Source organism: Bombina bombina, chromosome 1 (assembly GCF_027579735.1).
Source record: "Bombina bombina isolate aBomBom1 chromosome 1, aBomBom1.pri, whole genome shotgun sequence".
Lineage (NCBI taxonomy): Eukaryota > Metazoa > Chordata > Amphibia > Anura > Bombinatoridae > Bombina > Bombina bombina.
The window spans coordinates 1,248,079,715-1,248,095,725 of NC_069499.1; the positions used below are offsets into that span (position 1 = coordinate 1,248,079,715).

General features: G+C 32.6%; 1 protein-coding gene across 1 annotated transcript in view; it reads left to right on the top strand.

The window, feature by feature from the left end:
- CDH13 (cadherin 13) overlaps positions 1–16,011 on the top strand; it is a 1,791,933-nt gene that overhangs the window by 1,263,123 nt on the left and 512,799 nt on the right. Inside the window, exon 8 of the mRNA XM_053700758.1 lies at positions 13,064–13,204. Within this exon, the coding sequence (XP_053556733.1) occupies positions 13,064–13,204 (141 nt within the window). The remainder of the gene's footprint in view (positions 1–13,063; positions 13,205–16,011) is intronic.

Below are 16,011 nucleotides of genomic sequence, written 5' to 3' on the forward strand. Positions count from 1 at the left end.
ATTCACCAAGCCCTCAGATAGCTATCCCCTCATCAATCTAGAAACTAAATGTAAACATATAATAGGTACAGTATATGTGGGTATAAGTTACATACATATTATTTATGAGTCATAACAATCGGAAAATCCCATCTGTCTTAATGCGTGCCTTGGTCACTGCTAAGGTAACGAATGTCCATGAACAACTGTTAACGCCACACAATATTAACTAGTAAGTGCCCATGAAAAAGAATCATAGAATTAAAGCATTAGTTCACCATCAAAAGAACTCCTTTTGTATCTGGCAAATAACCTTCATGCTGTTTAAAGTGTTCAAAAGAAAGCTAAAATCAGCGGGTCAATTTGCAAACCTGACTGCCAACATAATGTGAAAGCAAGGTCCGGTATGTCAGAAGCAGTTAGCCTATTTCTTTTCTCCTTTTGTTAGAAGCGGGAGGAGTGTTTGGAGAAGTAAAGCCCTTGAGGCAAAAGTCAAACCACTCAATATCCTCAGGGCAGTCTTTCTAGTCTGAGTTCAAGATAAGCTACCGCTTAGTCTTAGCTGCAACCTGCCCCAGGGCTATCCCGCTGACGCAAGCATTCCTGGGCATACACAAATCCTCCTCCAGAGTATATGGAAAACACTGCTGTGGGCCTCCTTGCAATTTGAGACATGGCATCTCCAAAACACACTGAACATATGGCTGACAGCTTCCGCGGACATGAAGGGAGATAGGTATCAGATGTGCTCTCTGTATAGTTACTTGCTTGCGCTCCACTGTAGGAAAGGGCCGGTCCCCCGTTATAGTTGACTGGGTTTTAGCTTGCTCAGCTAACGTAAAGTCCCTCTGATTTCCTTTCGCTTGTGTAGACCACGTAGTCAACTTGCAGCCAGGTGTCTTCACTGTGAGCACACTGAGCAGCTTCAACTCTAGTTGCTGAAAGGAAGTCTCAAGAGTGCGTAAGACTGTCTTCTCCCAATCTACCTCAGCCGCCATCTTGCTTGCTAAGGCATGCAGAACTGAGCTTATTATTGTGTCGTAGGCAGCTCAACCCGCACAGCTCCTTTATCACTCAGGCTTCCATTCACAATCTGTTCCACTTGGGTCTTCAGCAGGGCTCTTGATCGGCATGTAAAGTCACCAATTACCCCCAAAATCAATGTTAGGACCCAGAGCTAACTCTGTGTGCATCCGGCTTGTCTGGTGGCTAGCTCCGCCCGACTGATACCTTTTAACAATGAGATCCCTCTGATTCTTTGGAAGCTCTCTGTGGACCATGGCTTTTGATGTGGGAGGCGACTCAGAAAATTTCAGGAAAGACCAACTAGAGCAGCTGAACTTTATTTGGGGGTAATCAGAGTCACTTTAAGTTAGTGCAGGTGTATGCTGACTCCTATTTAACATGATTTTGAATGTGATTGCTTAATTCTGAACACAAATACATCCTCAGTTATGTAGACTTTTTATATCCACTGTGTGTATATATATATGTGTGTGTGTGTGTGTTTATATGTGTATATATGTCTATAAATACATATATACACATATAAATACATATTATTATTATTATACTTTATTTATGAAGCGCCATCATATTCCGTAGCGCTGTCCATGGATACAGTTCATTTAAATAAAACAATATAACACTTCTAAGACACAGGACAAAATTTACAAACACTTACAGGAGGAATTGAGGGCCCTATTCACGTGGGACACATATTTACACATAAATAGACATATATATATATATATATATATATATATATATATATATATATATATATATCCTCCAAGTGTATCTGCACTGCCAATGTCATATAGTCGCCAACCAGGGTGACAGATCAAATAATATTCATAGTATTCTTCAACATAGGACTGCACTCACTGGGTTTTATAAAAAAAAATATTTATTAGGTAACGTTTCGGAGTTCACAGACCCCTTCCTCAGACCAGAGCAAGCAATCCTTTACTGCATTGGAAACAATGTATTCCAGTGGTTTTCTGTGGGAAAAACAAGCCTTCTGGACTGTCTAGATTTGTTAATGAACTACACAATGAGTTATTTTCTCTCTCTCTCTCTCTCTCTCTCTCTCTCTCTCTCTCTCTATATATATATATATATATATATATATATATATATATATATATATATATATATATATATATATATATATATAAATATATATACACACATACATATAAATCTTTAGAGATGTATCTCAATGTTAAAGTCCTTTGCCTGCCTTTTATTTTTCTAACACCTGATATCTCATATCTTTGATCTCTTATAATTTTTTTGTGCAATTTTTAAAAATATATATTTTATCAGATGGTGTTATTAGTATAAGTGTACTTTGTAGTGTATTTTTGATGTGTTTTGTGCCACTTTTTAATTTTGCGAAACAATTAACCACAATTCTGAGATCGCGGTAATGATTCTAGCGTAAATGGCAATTGCGCTCAACTTGTAAAATGAGCGCAATTTAACCTACGCAAATGATATAAAAAAATCTAGCCCTAAGTCTCATGTGTTGCAGAAAATTTGTAGTTTCTTCACAAACCCAATGATTGGTCACCACTTATTTTAATGGCTGTACATTTGTTCCAGATTTATGTATTTTTTATATTATTATTCAGGCATATTTTTGCATTCCTTGGTTTCATCTTGACCATCTAAGACTCCATCAAGTACTTTAAAGCCAAGAGGCTTTTGTAGCACACAGGAATGTAGACTTAAACAAAATCTTAGCTACTGTTGTGAAGAGAAAAGCTAAACTATTATATTGTACAAAATGGTCTTTAATAGAAAATGTAATGATTTAATAAAAGAGAATATTATCTTTAATAAAGGAGTTTTTGACATGACAGGCATTCTTTAGATCTCTTCGTTTTTTCCAATTTTTTTTTCAAACATCAGAGCATGAATATGTATCCTGCAGCAATAAAACGCAACTGTTCTATTTGTCCATCATTTTAAGATAATATAATCAGTCCCAGGTTGCCAGATATATGCAATTTCTCAAGTGACTTCATTACTTCATACAATCAATTTAAAACATCTGTAATTTCAGCACAGTCTGTTGAATTATTAATTTTTACTTACTGTCTTAAAGATGAATGCAGTTATATAGTTCTCTATTATTAATCCTGTATGAGCACCATTTTGAATGACACTTATCCCTATACATTATTTATTTTCCTTATTTATTATAGTTTCCCCAAAATGATACAGTAATGTGGAGACTGTACAGCTAAAATAATCTGATTTTTTACAGTCATCGCCATCATTTTAAGATAGACTTACTTTAGGGAGGCTAATAGTTTAAAACTAGTTTAACTTATTTAAAAAACTAAAGTGATTTGATAGTTAAATAAACAGCTTATTAAACCAAATGAAATATGATTTGCTATAAATGTATCCTTAAACTCCATTTTACGGCAGGTTAGTTAGATTCCCATCCTCTATTTTGAGGATTCTACAGGGGATCTTGAGAAGTGATGATGAAAGTGTAAAACCTAACTGATGATTAATTATAGTACATTATGTATGTTTTTGCATGAAAACAAAATATTAAGAAAACAATTGTTTAAACAAACTGAAACTAGCAGGAAATGCAAGTCTTTATGTGTTCATGCATAGAATACTTCTCTTTTAAACTTTCCAATTTGCTTCTATTATATAATTAGCTTTATTCTTGTAGTATCCTTTAATAAAAGAATGTGTTGGTAGGCCTAGAAGCAGCAATAAACTGGAGCAAGCTGCTGATTGGTGGCTTCATATGCATGCCTCTTGTCTTTGACTCACTACGGGCTTGTTGTTCTAAAGATCACTAGATCCCCGGAGAAATGCTCATTTTAGTCTTGCCTATTTTACAAAGCTCCCCGTGGCCAAAATGTTGTAAAAAAACGGGCTGACCCTCATTGTACAGATGAGTGGTGATCCATAGAAAACCATAAGGCTTACCATTAAACAATACAACAATAGAACAGTTTTGATAAAAGCTTTTACATACAATTAAACATCTTAAATATATAGCTAATATAAACAGAGATATCAAAAAATTAACAATTGTCATATGAATTTTGATAAAGGTCAATTAATATTCTGGTGAGCACTTAAAGGGACACTGTACCCAAATTTTTTCTTTTGTGATTCAGATTGAGCATGAAATTTTAAGCAACTTTCTAATTTACTTCTATTATCAAAATTTTCTTCATTCTCTTGGTATCTTTATTTGAAATGCAAGAATGTAAGTTTAGATGCCGGCCCATTTTTGGTGAACAACCTGGGTTGTCCTTGCTGATTGGTGGATAAATTCATCCACCAATAAAAAAGTGCTGTCCAGAGTACTGAATCAAAAAAAAGCTTAGATGCCTTCTTTTTCAAATAATGATAGCAAGAGAACGAAGAAAATTTGATAATAGGAGTAAATTAGAAAGTTGCTTAAAATTGCATGCTCTTTCTGAATTATAAAAGAAAAAAATTGGGTACATTGTCCCTTTAACTATTTTTTATTTTATTGCTATTTTTACAATATAGTATAATTTGATTAAATCACATCCTTACCAGTGCATAAAGGATTAACTTAAAAGGTTAGAAGTTATTCCCAACGCTTGCCTCATATATTACATAATTACATTACATAAGTACTTAGAATTACTTTTAGTATACATTTTGTGAAATACTCTACTAATTGTACAATTCTTTAATCTAGTATAATAGCTGAAAAGGATCATTAAAAAGGACACTAATTGAAGTTAACACGCTTCTGGATAGCGTGTCCTCAGAGCTTTGTTTAACTGTTTCGTAAAACAAGAAAGTGTCATAAAAAAATACATTACAAAGTACAGTTACAATCATAATAACACTGATAAAAAATATTTTAAAAAATATTGCACAAAAAAGTTATAAGGGCCCAAATATATAAAGTCTCAGATGAAAAAAATAGCAGATATATATACACATACATGTCTAAATATGTGTGTATATATATATATATATATATATATATATATATATATATATATATATATATACATACATATATATACATATATATATATATATGTGTGTGTGTGTGTGTGTGTGTACATATGTATTTATGCATTTTTATGTGTATATATATATTTACAGACATATATACATATAAACACATAAATACAAATGTATACATATATATATACTGTATATAATTGCATTGGAGCCTTTTGAAGATAAGTAGATTAAAACATGAAAAAGCATATTTATGCAATATTCATATTTAATAACGTGTTTTATTGTTTATTTACTGTAAATATTTAATATTCCAATGTTTTGTGCATTGCAAAATATTTTCTATGTAGGTCTAAAAAGATATTCCTATCTATATCTGTATACACCTATACTTATATATGATCATGTATATATGTATACACATATATATATATATATATATATATATATATATATATATATATATATATATATTTATATATTTATTTGTGTATTTTTTTTTAATAAATAGAATGCATTCTCTATGTGAAGAACACTGGAATGTGAAATATTCATATTTTCATGTCATTTACCATATACATTATAAACCTTAAACTTCTATTTTTAAATATTTGTATTAATATTTTTTCATCAGATAGTTTTGATATAATTATATATATATATATATATATATATATATATATATATATATATATATATATATATATAGATATATATATATATATTTAACTGTAATTTGCAATGCATTTATGTGGTGTTTTAACGCTCGACCCTTTACACAAGGGATTCAGTATTGCTAAACAAACAAGCGTAAAATGTAGTTGCGCTCTAGTGGTCATCTTTAATTTCAACTTGTAATACGCATAGTATTTTTGACACGCGCAAACAACAAATATTGCTTGCACAAAACAGTTAGCAACAGTGAGGATAAAACATGATTTAAACACAGCAGTGTCCATTAATTTATAGAAACTCAGGGGAATTGGTATTCCCACAATTTTCAGAGTTAAATTAAAGGAAAAGGGACAAAATAAATAACCAAGTGCATAGTAAAGTGTTTTGTTTTTTGTACAACACATAATTAATATTACAATCTCAAAATGATGTCTTTTTTATATAGAAAATATAACAATGTCTACATATATAGTACCTTCTTTTTCTGCATGAAGATGTGATAGCAGAATTCAGAAGTTTGCCAATCTAATATTACTGCCTCCTTCCTAGGCAGTTATAAATATGACTAGAAAACAATTTAGGGTATAGACGGCGCTAAAAGCTGTGGGTTCTTATCAAAAACTCTCTAATAATCTTTTACTTCAATAGTTACATATATAAGGATCTCTTCAACCTCTGTCCAAATCTAAAAATATAATATAATTCAAAAAATCAAAAAATTAATAAAAGTGATAATACACAATTCATTATACATTCATTCCAAGCTCAATTATCCACAAAACGCTCTTGGTTTTCTTTACATATAACCTCCAATTCTTAGCTATAAACCATATATCATAAAAATCCCGTAACTCACAGTGCACCAGACTTTTGTATTCCTAATTGTCTAAATAACTACAGTCACTTTTACAGGGGGCTATACTTGGTACCAAGTTTTTACTCCGGAATTGAATACTCCTAATCATAGTGACTTTTTTTCGGTATTTGTCCCAACACACACTTGAAAAAGACTGTTATATACTGTTCACTCAAATGACCAGACTATAACAGGTAATGTCCGATATTTCTTTATGTAGCAGGAAATTTGCACCTGCGAGTCCGTTAAAACAAAGTCCAATATCAGGAGGGTCTCTTACCTCTCTCTTCACCTTCCAGGGGTTATGAGCTGCCGCTTATATTATTAAGCTCTCACCTACTCCTCCAGGCGATTCTTTCTGGCTGTGTTCCAACCAGTTAGACCATGCTGTTAGCCGTACGTCTGATGTCACCGGGCTTCCGTTGTCTCTGTATCACTTGCGCAAGTGTTCGATACAGTGTAACCTTTTGCCAGCCTTCCCAGATCTTGCTCCCTCTGCACTTAAGTACGATGTACGCAGAGTACGGACTTCTCTAGGCTTAAATCAAGCCGGATTTCTTTTAGTTTTATACAGTTCCTTCTTACGCCTTTCAGTTGGGGCTTTATCAAGATGCTGTATATTATTTCAATGCTCATTTTAAATACCCCTGGAATTCTGATGATTAGTTGATCAGAATTCTACTTCCTTTCCCAGTCTGGAAGCAATATTATGGATGGAGGGATCCTCAGTTAATTTTTCTCCCCTAGGGGACTTAAGTAACTAAAGCCCCTCATTTATTCATAGATGTTTCCTTATCTTTGGGTAATCATACCAAGTGTGGAACAGTAAACCTATGTGACAAATATCCTAACAATTTAATGAGTCAAACCCAATTAATGAAAACCAATTAATAAATAAAAAATTCCTAATTCATAAAAAGTTAATATAGCATTCTATAAAGTTTAAAAATTGGAAAAAAGTTATAAAAATTATAAATATCCAAGAGGTATTATCCAAAAATAATTCTATACCTTATATGGGTTTATACTAATACAAAAATAGTTCATATAAAATCTTATAGTATAATTAATACCTTATTTCACTATTCATACAATTAATACCAACTGACTTCTTATACTAAACTCTATTCACTACTGATAGTCTTTTTAGGGAAATGTTTTTTATATCCCTAGAAAAATTACATTAGAAATTAAATTAAAAAAGGACCAATAACCAGCTCAGAATTAAGCCCATTGGGATAAAGTGTATTAAAATTATACATCAACTCAGCTTCTTTTTTTAGGAGTTTATTCTCGAAGGTGAAGAGAGAGGTAAGAGACCCTCCAGATATTGGAATTTGTTTTAACGGACTCTAAGGTGCGAATTTCCTGCTACATAAAGAAATATCGGACATTACCTGTTATAGTCTGGTCATTTGAGTGAACAGTATATAACAGTCTTTTTCAAGTGTGTGTTGGGACAAATACCGCAAAAAAGTCACTATCATTAGGAGTATTCAATTCCGGAGTAAAAACTTGGTACCAAGTATAGCCTCCTGTAAAAGTGACTGTAGTTATTTAGACAATTAGGAATACAAAAGTCTGGTGCACTGTGAGTTACGGGATTTTTATGATATATGGTTTATAGCTAAGAATTGGAGGTTATATGTAAAGAAAACCAAGAGCGTTTTGTGGATGATTGAGCTTGGAATGAATGTATAATGAATTGTGTATTTTTAGCCTATTAATGAATTTTTATATGCATGGATTTTTATAATATGAAATTGAGCGAATAAAGTATATTATCACTTTTATTAATTACCCCAATTTTTTTATTTTTTTAATTATATTATATTTTTAGATTTGGACAGAGGTTGAAGGAAACCTTATGTATGTAACTATTGAAGTAAAAGATTATTAGAGAGTTTTTGATAACCCACAACTTTTAGCGCTGTCTACACCCTAAATTGTTTTCTAGAATTCAGAAGTTAAAAGGTTAAATGGAGTTAAGAGTACATTGAACTGCAATTTTATCCCCTTAATGTGTCCCAAAAATCTTCTTTTACCAGTTGTTGAGTATTAAAAGTATTTGAAATGGACCCTTTAGATTTCTTAAGTTTTTTTGTGTTTGAAATATCTGTTTTTGCTCATTAAAGCCATCACCTATTGTTCTCAAGAACCTGTAAATTTTAATAGACTGAGTCTGCAGAAAGAGCAGACATGCTTATCACTCAATCTATCTCTATATACAAAGGAGACACTTAGGTATTTAAGTGTTCATTTTAAGAGGTGGTTTCATTGAGCAAAACCTGTTACTTAAATGGACACGAAACCCACATTTTTTCTTTCATGAGTCAGTTAGAGCATACAATTTTAAAAACTTTCCAATGTACTTCTATTATCTAATATGCTTCGTTCACTTGGCATCCTTTTTTAAAACATATACCTTGGTAGGCTCAGGAGCTGATTGGTGGCTGCAAATATATGCCTCTTGTCATTGGCTTGCCAATGCATTCAGCTAGCTCCTAAAAGTGCATCGCTGCTCCTTCAATAAAAAATATCAAGAGGGGGGGGGGGTGTCTGGGCAGCAGCCATGGTAGGCAGCAAAATTGAGAGCCGAGAAAAGAAGAGCTTGTAAAATTGCCGATTTACAGCTAACCATAGCAAGATTTGCTGGCAAAACCTGCTAAGAATGATTTCTTATCTCTTGCTGCACAGCACAATATATAGGTTATAAGGGAATTCCTGTTTCACAATCTGGACCGTTAAGACCTTCGGCAGCACATAAGTGCGTAGGCCATCAACACCCCCCCCCCCCTGTGCAAATTGCATATTGAAGCCCTTCATCTATTTAATTAAATATGGAAGAGGAATACAATAAGTTGGTACTATCCTTACTTGCCGACTTTGAATACCGAATGCACAATAGCTTTGAACGGCTCATGATTTTGGTGGGAACCCAGTACAATGGAGAGGATGGTGGTATGTTCAGTGTGATGGAGAAGACGGATCTCAACAAGCGACACTATGACAAGCCGATGACAGCACTGAATCCTCTCACTGAAGTAATTGCTTTACAGACACAGAATCAAGAGTGCCTAGTGATGATTGCAAGCAACCTGAGAGATGCAGGAGCTGATCGACAGCCTTATATATCAGATGACATAGCCTGTCTCCCCCCCCCCTCCGCAGAAGGGAGCAAAACTAACATGCTCCTACCCTCGACTAACTCCTGGGCTCATGAGGCTGATCTCCTGGGAGGCGACTGGGGTCTGAGTGACGACCTGAATACTGGATCACAGGCTCCTTTGAAGCGGAGGGAAGTAGGTTTCTTTGGGTACTATTCTGGCCCTACTGAGAAATGGCCACCTAGGATGGACATACTTCTGAATTGTTTGGACGTTATTACTGCTGTGATTTGCCAGACCAAATGTCCTCAGTGACATTTAATATACTGTGTTACAATAAAGTCTGGAGTGGGTTAGATTAAATTATGGAATGTCACACATTGACCTAATCTGCATCATTTTTCCAATGATTGACCAGCAGATTCAGATTTTATGTGACAGTTATGTGTTAATTTAATCTATTCATATGGGACATTAAGGGTTCTTATACTTCTTGTTATTTTCTTGGTTACACTGGGCTTAATGAAGACATCATATATGTTCCTGAAATTATATTTAATGTACATGATCTCACTTTTATAAGATTCTTACTTGCTTGTTTGGTTATATATTCCAATATACTATAGGCAGTTTAATATTGCTGATATATATGCAAATAGGGTATACCTTACTATTATCTCCTCATGGCTGTGCTAAACTAAAGGAATGAGGGACATTTTCTTCTCACTAACACCATAGCCTACAGATAATAAGGAATGCTTAAATAGCAGTACATCCCTAACCACATGAACAGTACTTCTGACCTCACCCTTACAAATCTGTATTAACCCCCTTCTTGTAGTCATCTCAGTGTACCTTCCCACTCTTTTCCCCTTCCCCCCCCCCCCCTTATTGAGGATAGCTTCTGTCCTGTTAGGACACTGACTCACTTTTCATTGAAATTTACACTATGTCTGTATTGATTATGTAAATGCGTTGATATTTGCAGTACTTATTTTTGACGTACGATTGTCTCGTACAGTTGTTGTATTTATTCTACTTTTATTATAACAAAAATCAATCAAAAAAATACAATTAAAAAAAAAAAAAGTAAAGTATGTGCATCCATGACTGATCATGTGTTAAGCCTATGTAGATATGCTGTTGCTGCAAGCATATGAATTGAATAAATGAAATGCAATAATAAAGGTAAACGAAAAAAATAAAAAAATAAATAAGGAATGCTAAGAATATCTTCTACTAAGATTTTGTTTAGCCATTACTCATTCATAGGAGAACTGGACTCAGGATTTGGATTATAGATCAAGAATATGATACTCAGGTCCTCAAGAGAGGTATCTTTTATACTGATACCAGCATATTAACATCAATTGAAAGGCTATAAACTAATATAAATATCTGCAAATATGAATTGGATTGGCTAATATCTTGCTTGCTAGAGGTTTCATAGGTTGCTATATGTTAACTGGTGTTATATACAGATTCAAAGATGTTCCTGTAGTAGTCACTTTCTTAGCACTACTTTAAGGCTTGTTAAGAATTTTGTCAGACAAAGTATGCAGATTTAGTTTATTGTAGTTTACACCCTTTGGGAGAAATGTATTAATCACTGATACACATTTATTTTCTCCTCCATACATAGATCCATTTTTAAGATATATATTGCTTCAACATTTGTATACTGAATATCTTACTAGTTTAATAATAAGATGTTTCATACTCAATACTTTAGTTAACATACCACTATCAATGTTTATTTATACTAGGTGTAATCTTCACAATGTGGTTTCATTTCAGTGTTATAATTTACCCCCTAAAAAGTGCTATCGTAACAATATCATATTCTAATGAAATAATTCATATAGAGGTAAAACAAAAGAATAAAATTAGAGGTATCATATTAGAAAACATTGTTATAATTAAGAATATATCCAAAAGTATATTTAAATGAATATATGTATAGTCCATATTGACTGTTACATTTTTGATAGTTTGTGTATTTACATTGTGCATTACCATGATAAAAATTTAAGGAAAAATAAAAGATACCAAGAGAATGAAGTAAAATTAATAATAGAAGTGAATTGTAAATTCTAAAGTGGTTTAAACATGAATGTCCAATCTGAATCAGAAAAGAAAAAAATTGTGTTTCATGGCCCTTTATGTTGTTAAAATAAACATAAAGGATCACTTTATTATAAATGTGATGCTCTACAGCTGGTATAACAACACATTGAGAACCCAATAAGGGGAAAACAATTTGACAGTAAAAAATTGATTAAAAGTGCCATGATAATTTAGGAAGTGGGCTGAATATCAAACTGATGTTGAAACTTCATATTTAAAGAGTAGGATAGAATGTCCATTCTCTTTTATGAAAATGTAACAATTTTATTATTATTATTTATTCTGAAAAAATTGTTTTGGTCATATATTAAACTGACAATAATAATAATAATAATAATAATAATAATAATAATAATAATAATAAAACATAATTGTCAAATAAGATTGCAAACTCAAATTAATTTTATGCAAATCATGCACTGTTGCAGAGCTGCTGAATTAAGGGGTGTGTTTTCCAAGGCACATTGCAGAATTTGTAATAAACTACGTCCAGTGCCTTCTATAGACATTTGCCTTGTTTACACACTGGTTTAATCCTGGACATGATCATTATACAAATGCAACTGACAAAACACAAATGTATGTAATCCTTTTAATTAAAAATTTAGATATGCAACATAATCATCATATTTTAGTAAATATTATTTGTAACGTTAATCTGAATCCTGCTAGTCACTATAGTGATTGTTTATCAAAAGGAACTAAATGGAAATGAAAATTAATAGTAAATAACTGATTTCTATGTACTTCTACATGACCTAGTTTAAGATATTTAATGAATTTTACATTATACAAGATAATATAGTATAATCTATGATCACTGCAATTTAGGTTGTTCTTGAACATCCTTTGATGTATAATGACCTATAAAGAAGAGGAGAGAGAGAGAGACAGATGATAGATAGATATTGATAGATAGATCGATAGATCAATATATATATATATATATATATATAAGATAGATTGATAGATCAATAGATATAGAGATAGATGATAGATAAATAGATAGATAGATAGATAGATAGATAGATAGATAGATAGATAGGTGGATAGCTACTGTAGGTGTATAGGTAGATAGTTGATAGATAGATAGATGATAGATAGATAGATAGATAGATAGATAGATAGGTGCATGGATAGATAGATAAATAGATGGATAGGTATACAGATGGATAGGTAGATTGATAGGTAGATAGGTTGATAGATTTGATTATATTTAAGCATAAATACACACACACAATTATTCCATGCCATAGATAATGTTTCTGATATTCTAAAACAAACTAAAAGATTAATGTAACATATTTATTTGTGTTTATTTTAGAACATGTCATCTCCTCAGTATGAGCTGATTGTAGAAGCTAAAGATATGGCTGGTATGGATGTGGGATTAACTGGTACAGTTACTGCTACTGTCATAATTGATGACAAGAATGATCACCCACCAGTGTTCACTAGGAAAGATGTAAGTATCAGTTTCTGTTCATTTTTGTGTATTTGTAGATCACAAAACTGTTGGTTTTTTTAATAGTTTTTTGGGAGATCTGTGCAATAATTACACTAATTGTATTTTATAATATATCCCTGTTAAAGAGACAGTAATCACATTGTAATTACAATATTTGCCTGCAGTCTTTCGATAAATTTAAATTCTAGGTGAGTGATTTTATTTTAATGCATTAATGCTAGACAAGTGCATTTGGTTTCCGACAAATTGCATCCCGATATTTAAAGAAAGCAAATAAATACTGATGAAATTTGTCCGATTAAATTTTTGCCTTTTAATGGTAAAAATACTTAACCTTTTGCACGCTGGAAAATCGCACTATCCTTCACAGAGACACGGCCGCACTAATAGGAGATTTAGCGCAGTGGTTCCCAGATTCTGCAGTAAAGGATTAGCCTCCTATTACCGCGACCTGGGCTCTGTGAAGAGGGAAGCGGGTTAGCACCACTCTCCAGTGCACTAAAGTATACAGCTTTAGGTGAACTTTTTCACCTGTAACTTTGGAACATTTACATTTGTTTAATGAAAAAGAATGTAAATGTTTTACGGATATTCCATATTCCTTTTGTTTAAAACAAAACAATTTTTTTTTTTTTTTTCACAGCTGCACCTTATTTGTTGGATTTGTTTTTAGCCAAACTGCTCACCAATTGTTTTTCTGCAGGAGCCAATCTTAACTTTTACTGATGTAGACATTACTTGCAACTGTCAATTTTAAGCAAAATATCCATTGTTTTGCAGCTCCTTATCTTATCATCTCTTCTTAAAGCCAGTTGAGAACAGATTTGTGGCAAGGTTAGAATTGTGATGTGCAGTTTAAATTCTCAAAACTGGAAAATACTCCAGTTTTCTGATTTAAAGTGAGGGTAAATTCAGATGGTAAAGTGATTTTAAAAATCAGTTTAAAAACAGGGGCACTTGAATTAATCAAAATTTACATTTCACTAATTTGAAATATAAAAATTAACAGTTGACTATAATGGTTTCAAGTGCGTTTTAATCTCAGCATTCAAATGTTAATGTAAATATTTATTTTACTTATTTATTTTAAATATATTTGAATTTCAAATGTATTTGATATAGAGAATGCCTTTTATAGAAACATTTGAATGGTAGAAAGGATGTCAAGGCAAACATCCCTTTTGCATGGTTAGCATTGTTGCCTTAGTTTAGATTCTTGGGGAAAAAGATTATAAAGAAACTTTATAGGTTATCACGTGACACTGCACAAGTGCACTGACTCACCCTCTTTATCTGATAAAAAATTATTAGAAATATAATATAATGCAGATATTCATAATGTTTACAACTCTGTTACCAGGACACGGAAGTCCTGCCAGATGAAAACATGATTCTGCTGTATAATATGACAAATTAAATACACATGATCCTATCACCCTTTAGTTTTTCATGGAAAATGGCATTGTCTGTAAAGTATTCTAAAGGGTGATGATTTTCATTCTACAAACAGTTTAACTGGTATTTTCTTTGCTGATAGAGTATACTGTGTTATGCTTTCAAGAATCTCTGCTTCTGTATTTCCTTTAAATTGGAATTTGAACCCTGAAATGTGTTCTCTGTGGGGGATTCTTAGGACATTGTTTTCTGTCAACACATTTCTTGTGAATTAGAAAACGTCTTTTGCCTCATTTCAAAATGTTGAGCAAAGCATTTTTGTTTCCTATTCTCAGTTACTATAAAGATCTAGAATGTAAATACATTACAGTAAATTCATTACTTATTGAAAAGCTATCAACATTTTTCTCAGTGTAAGGCCATTTGAGATAAAGCCAACAGTCCTGTGTGATTAATGTTCTGAAATTTTTTATAAAGAAAGACAGGGTGATATGTGGCTTTCAACCACAATGAATTTGCTTGTTGTAATGAAGTCAGGATCAAAATCCTGTGCAAAGCAATCAAAAAGCAGTCTACCATATTTAGTTCCTAATATCATTTTGATATAATATTTTAATTCTAGTTTTGTAATACAAAGGTCACATTATGCGCACATTATTATTTTATCTTGCACTGCTCAATATCATTAGACCAGTTAACTTTATTAAAAAAAAAACAAAAAAACAATAATGGTTGTCACCATGGGCCTGATATTCAAAAACTCTATGGCACAGAGAAATATGAAAAATCTTTGGGGGATTTTGTAAACTTTTTTTTGTAATGTATGTGTCTCTCTTGTTTTGTAATGTATGTGTTTGAGGGATCTTACAGTAGTGACAAGACTTCTAGGATAAATTTGCCAGGACAGAGAGCTTTAGATCATCAATTATTAAATGCTAAACAATTGCTTAGATTATACACATAGAGCCACATTTTACAATGGCCAGATGCCTAAGGTTCACTTGGCATGGCGGCCAGAAGGCAACAGTATGCTGCCAGCATTTAATATTGCACAAGAAACCACCTGTGCAATGTTGTCCCCTGCTCATGTGAGGCCAATCATGTGTGAGCAGGGGCTGTCAATCATGTGTTGCACTCACAGCGCTTAAAGGACCTATTGCTCCTATCTAAGGTGGGCCCACAGGGGAAATACTATTGTAAGAGAGGTTTAGAGAGGAGCGCCAGTTAAGTCAAGGTCTGGTGTGTGTGTGTGTGAAAAGTATATTCACACTAGAACGAATAAAACCCTTTTAGTGAGGGCTTAGTTCCTATGATTGGATTTAGAGGCTTATGTGATAGTAAGACAACTAGGGAAAGGATATAAAATATATGATACAATTTATTACAAACACAATTTAAATCTATAAACA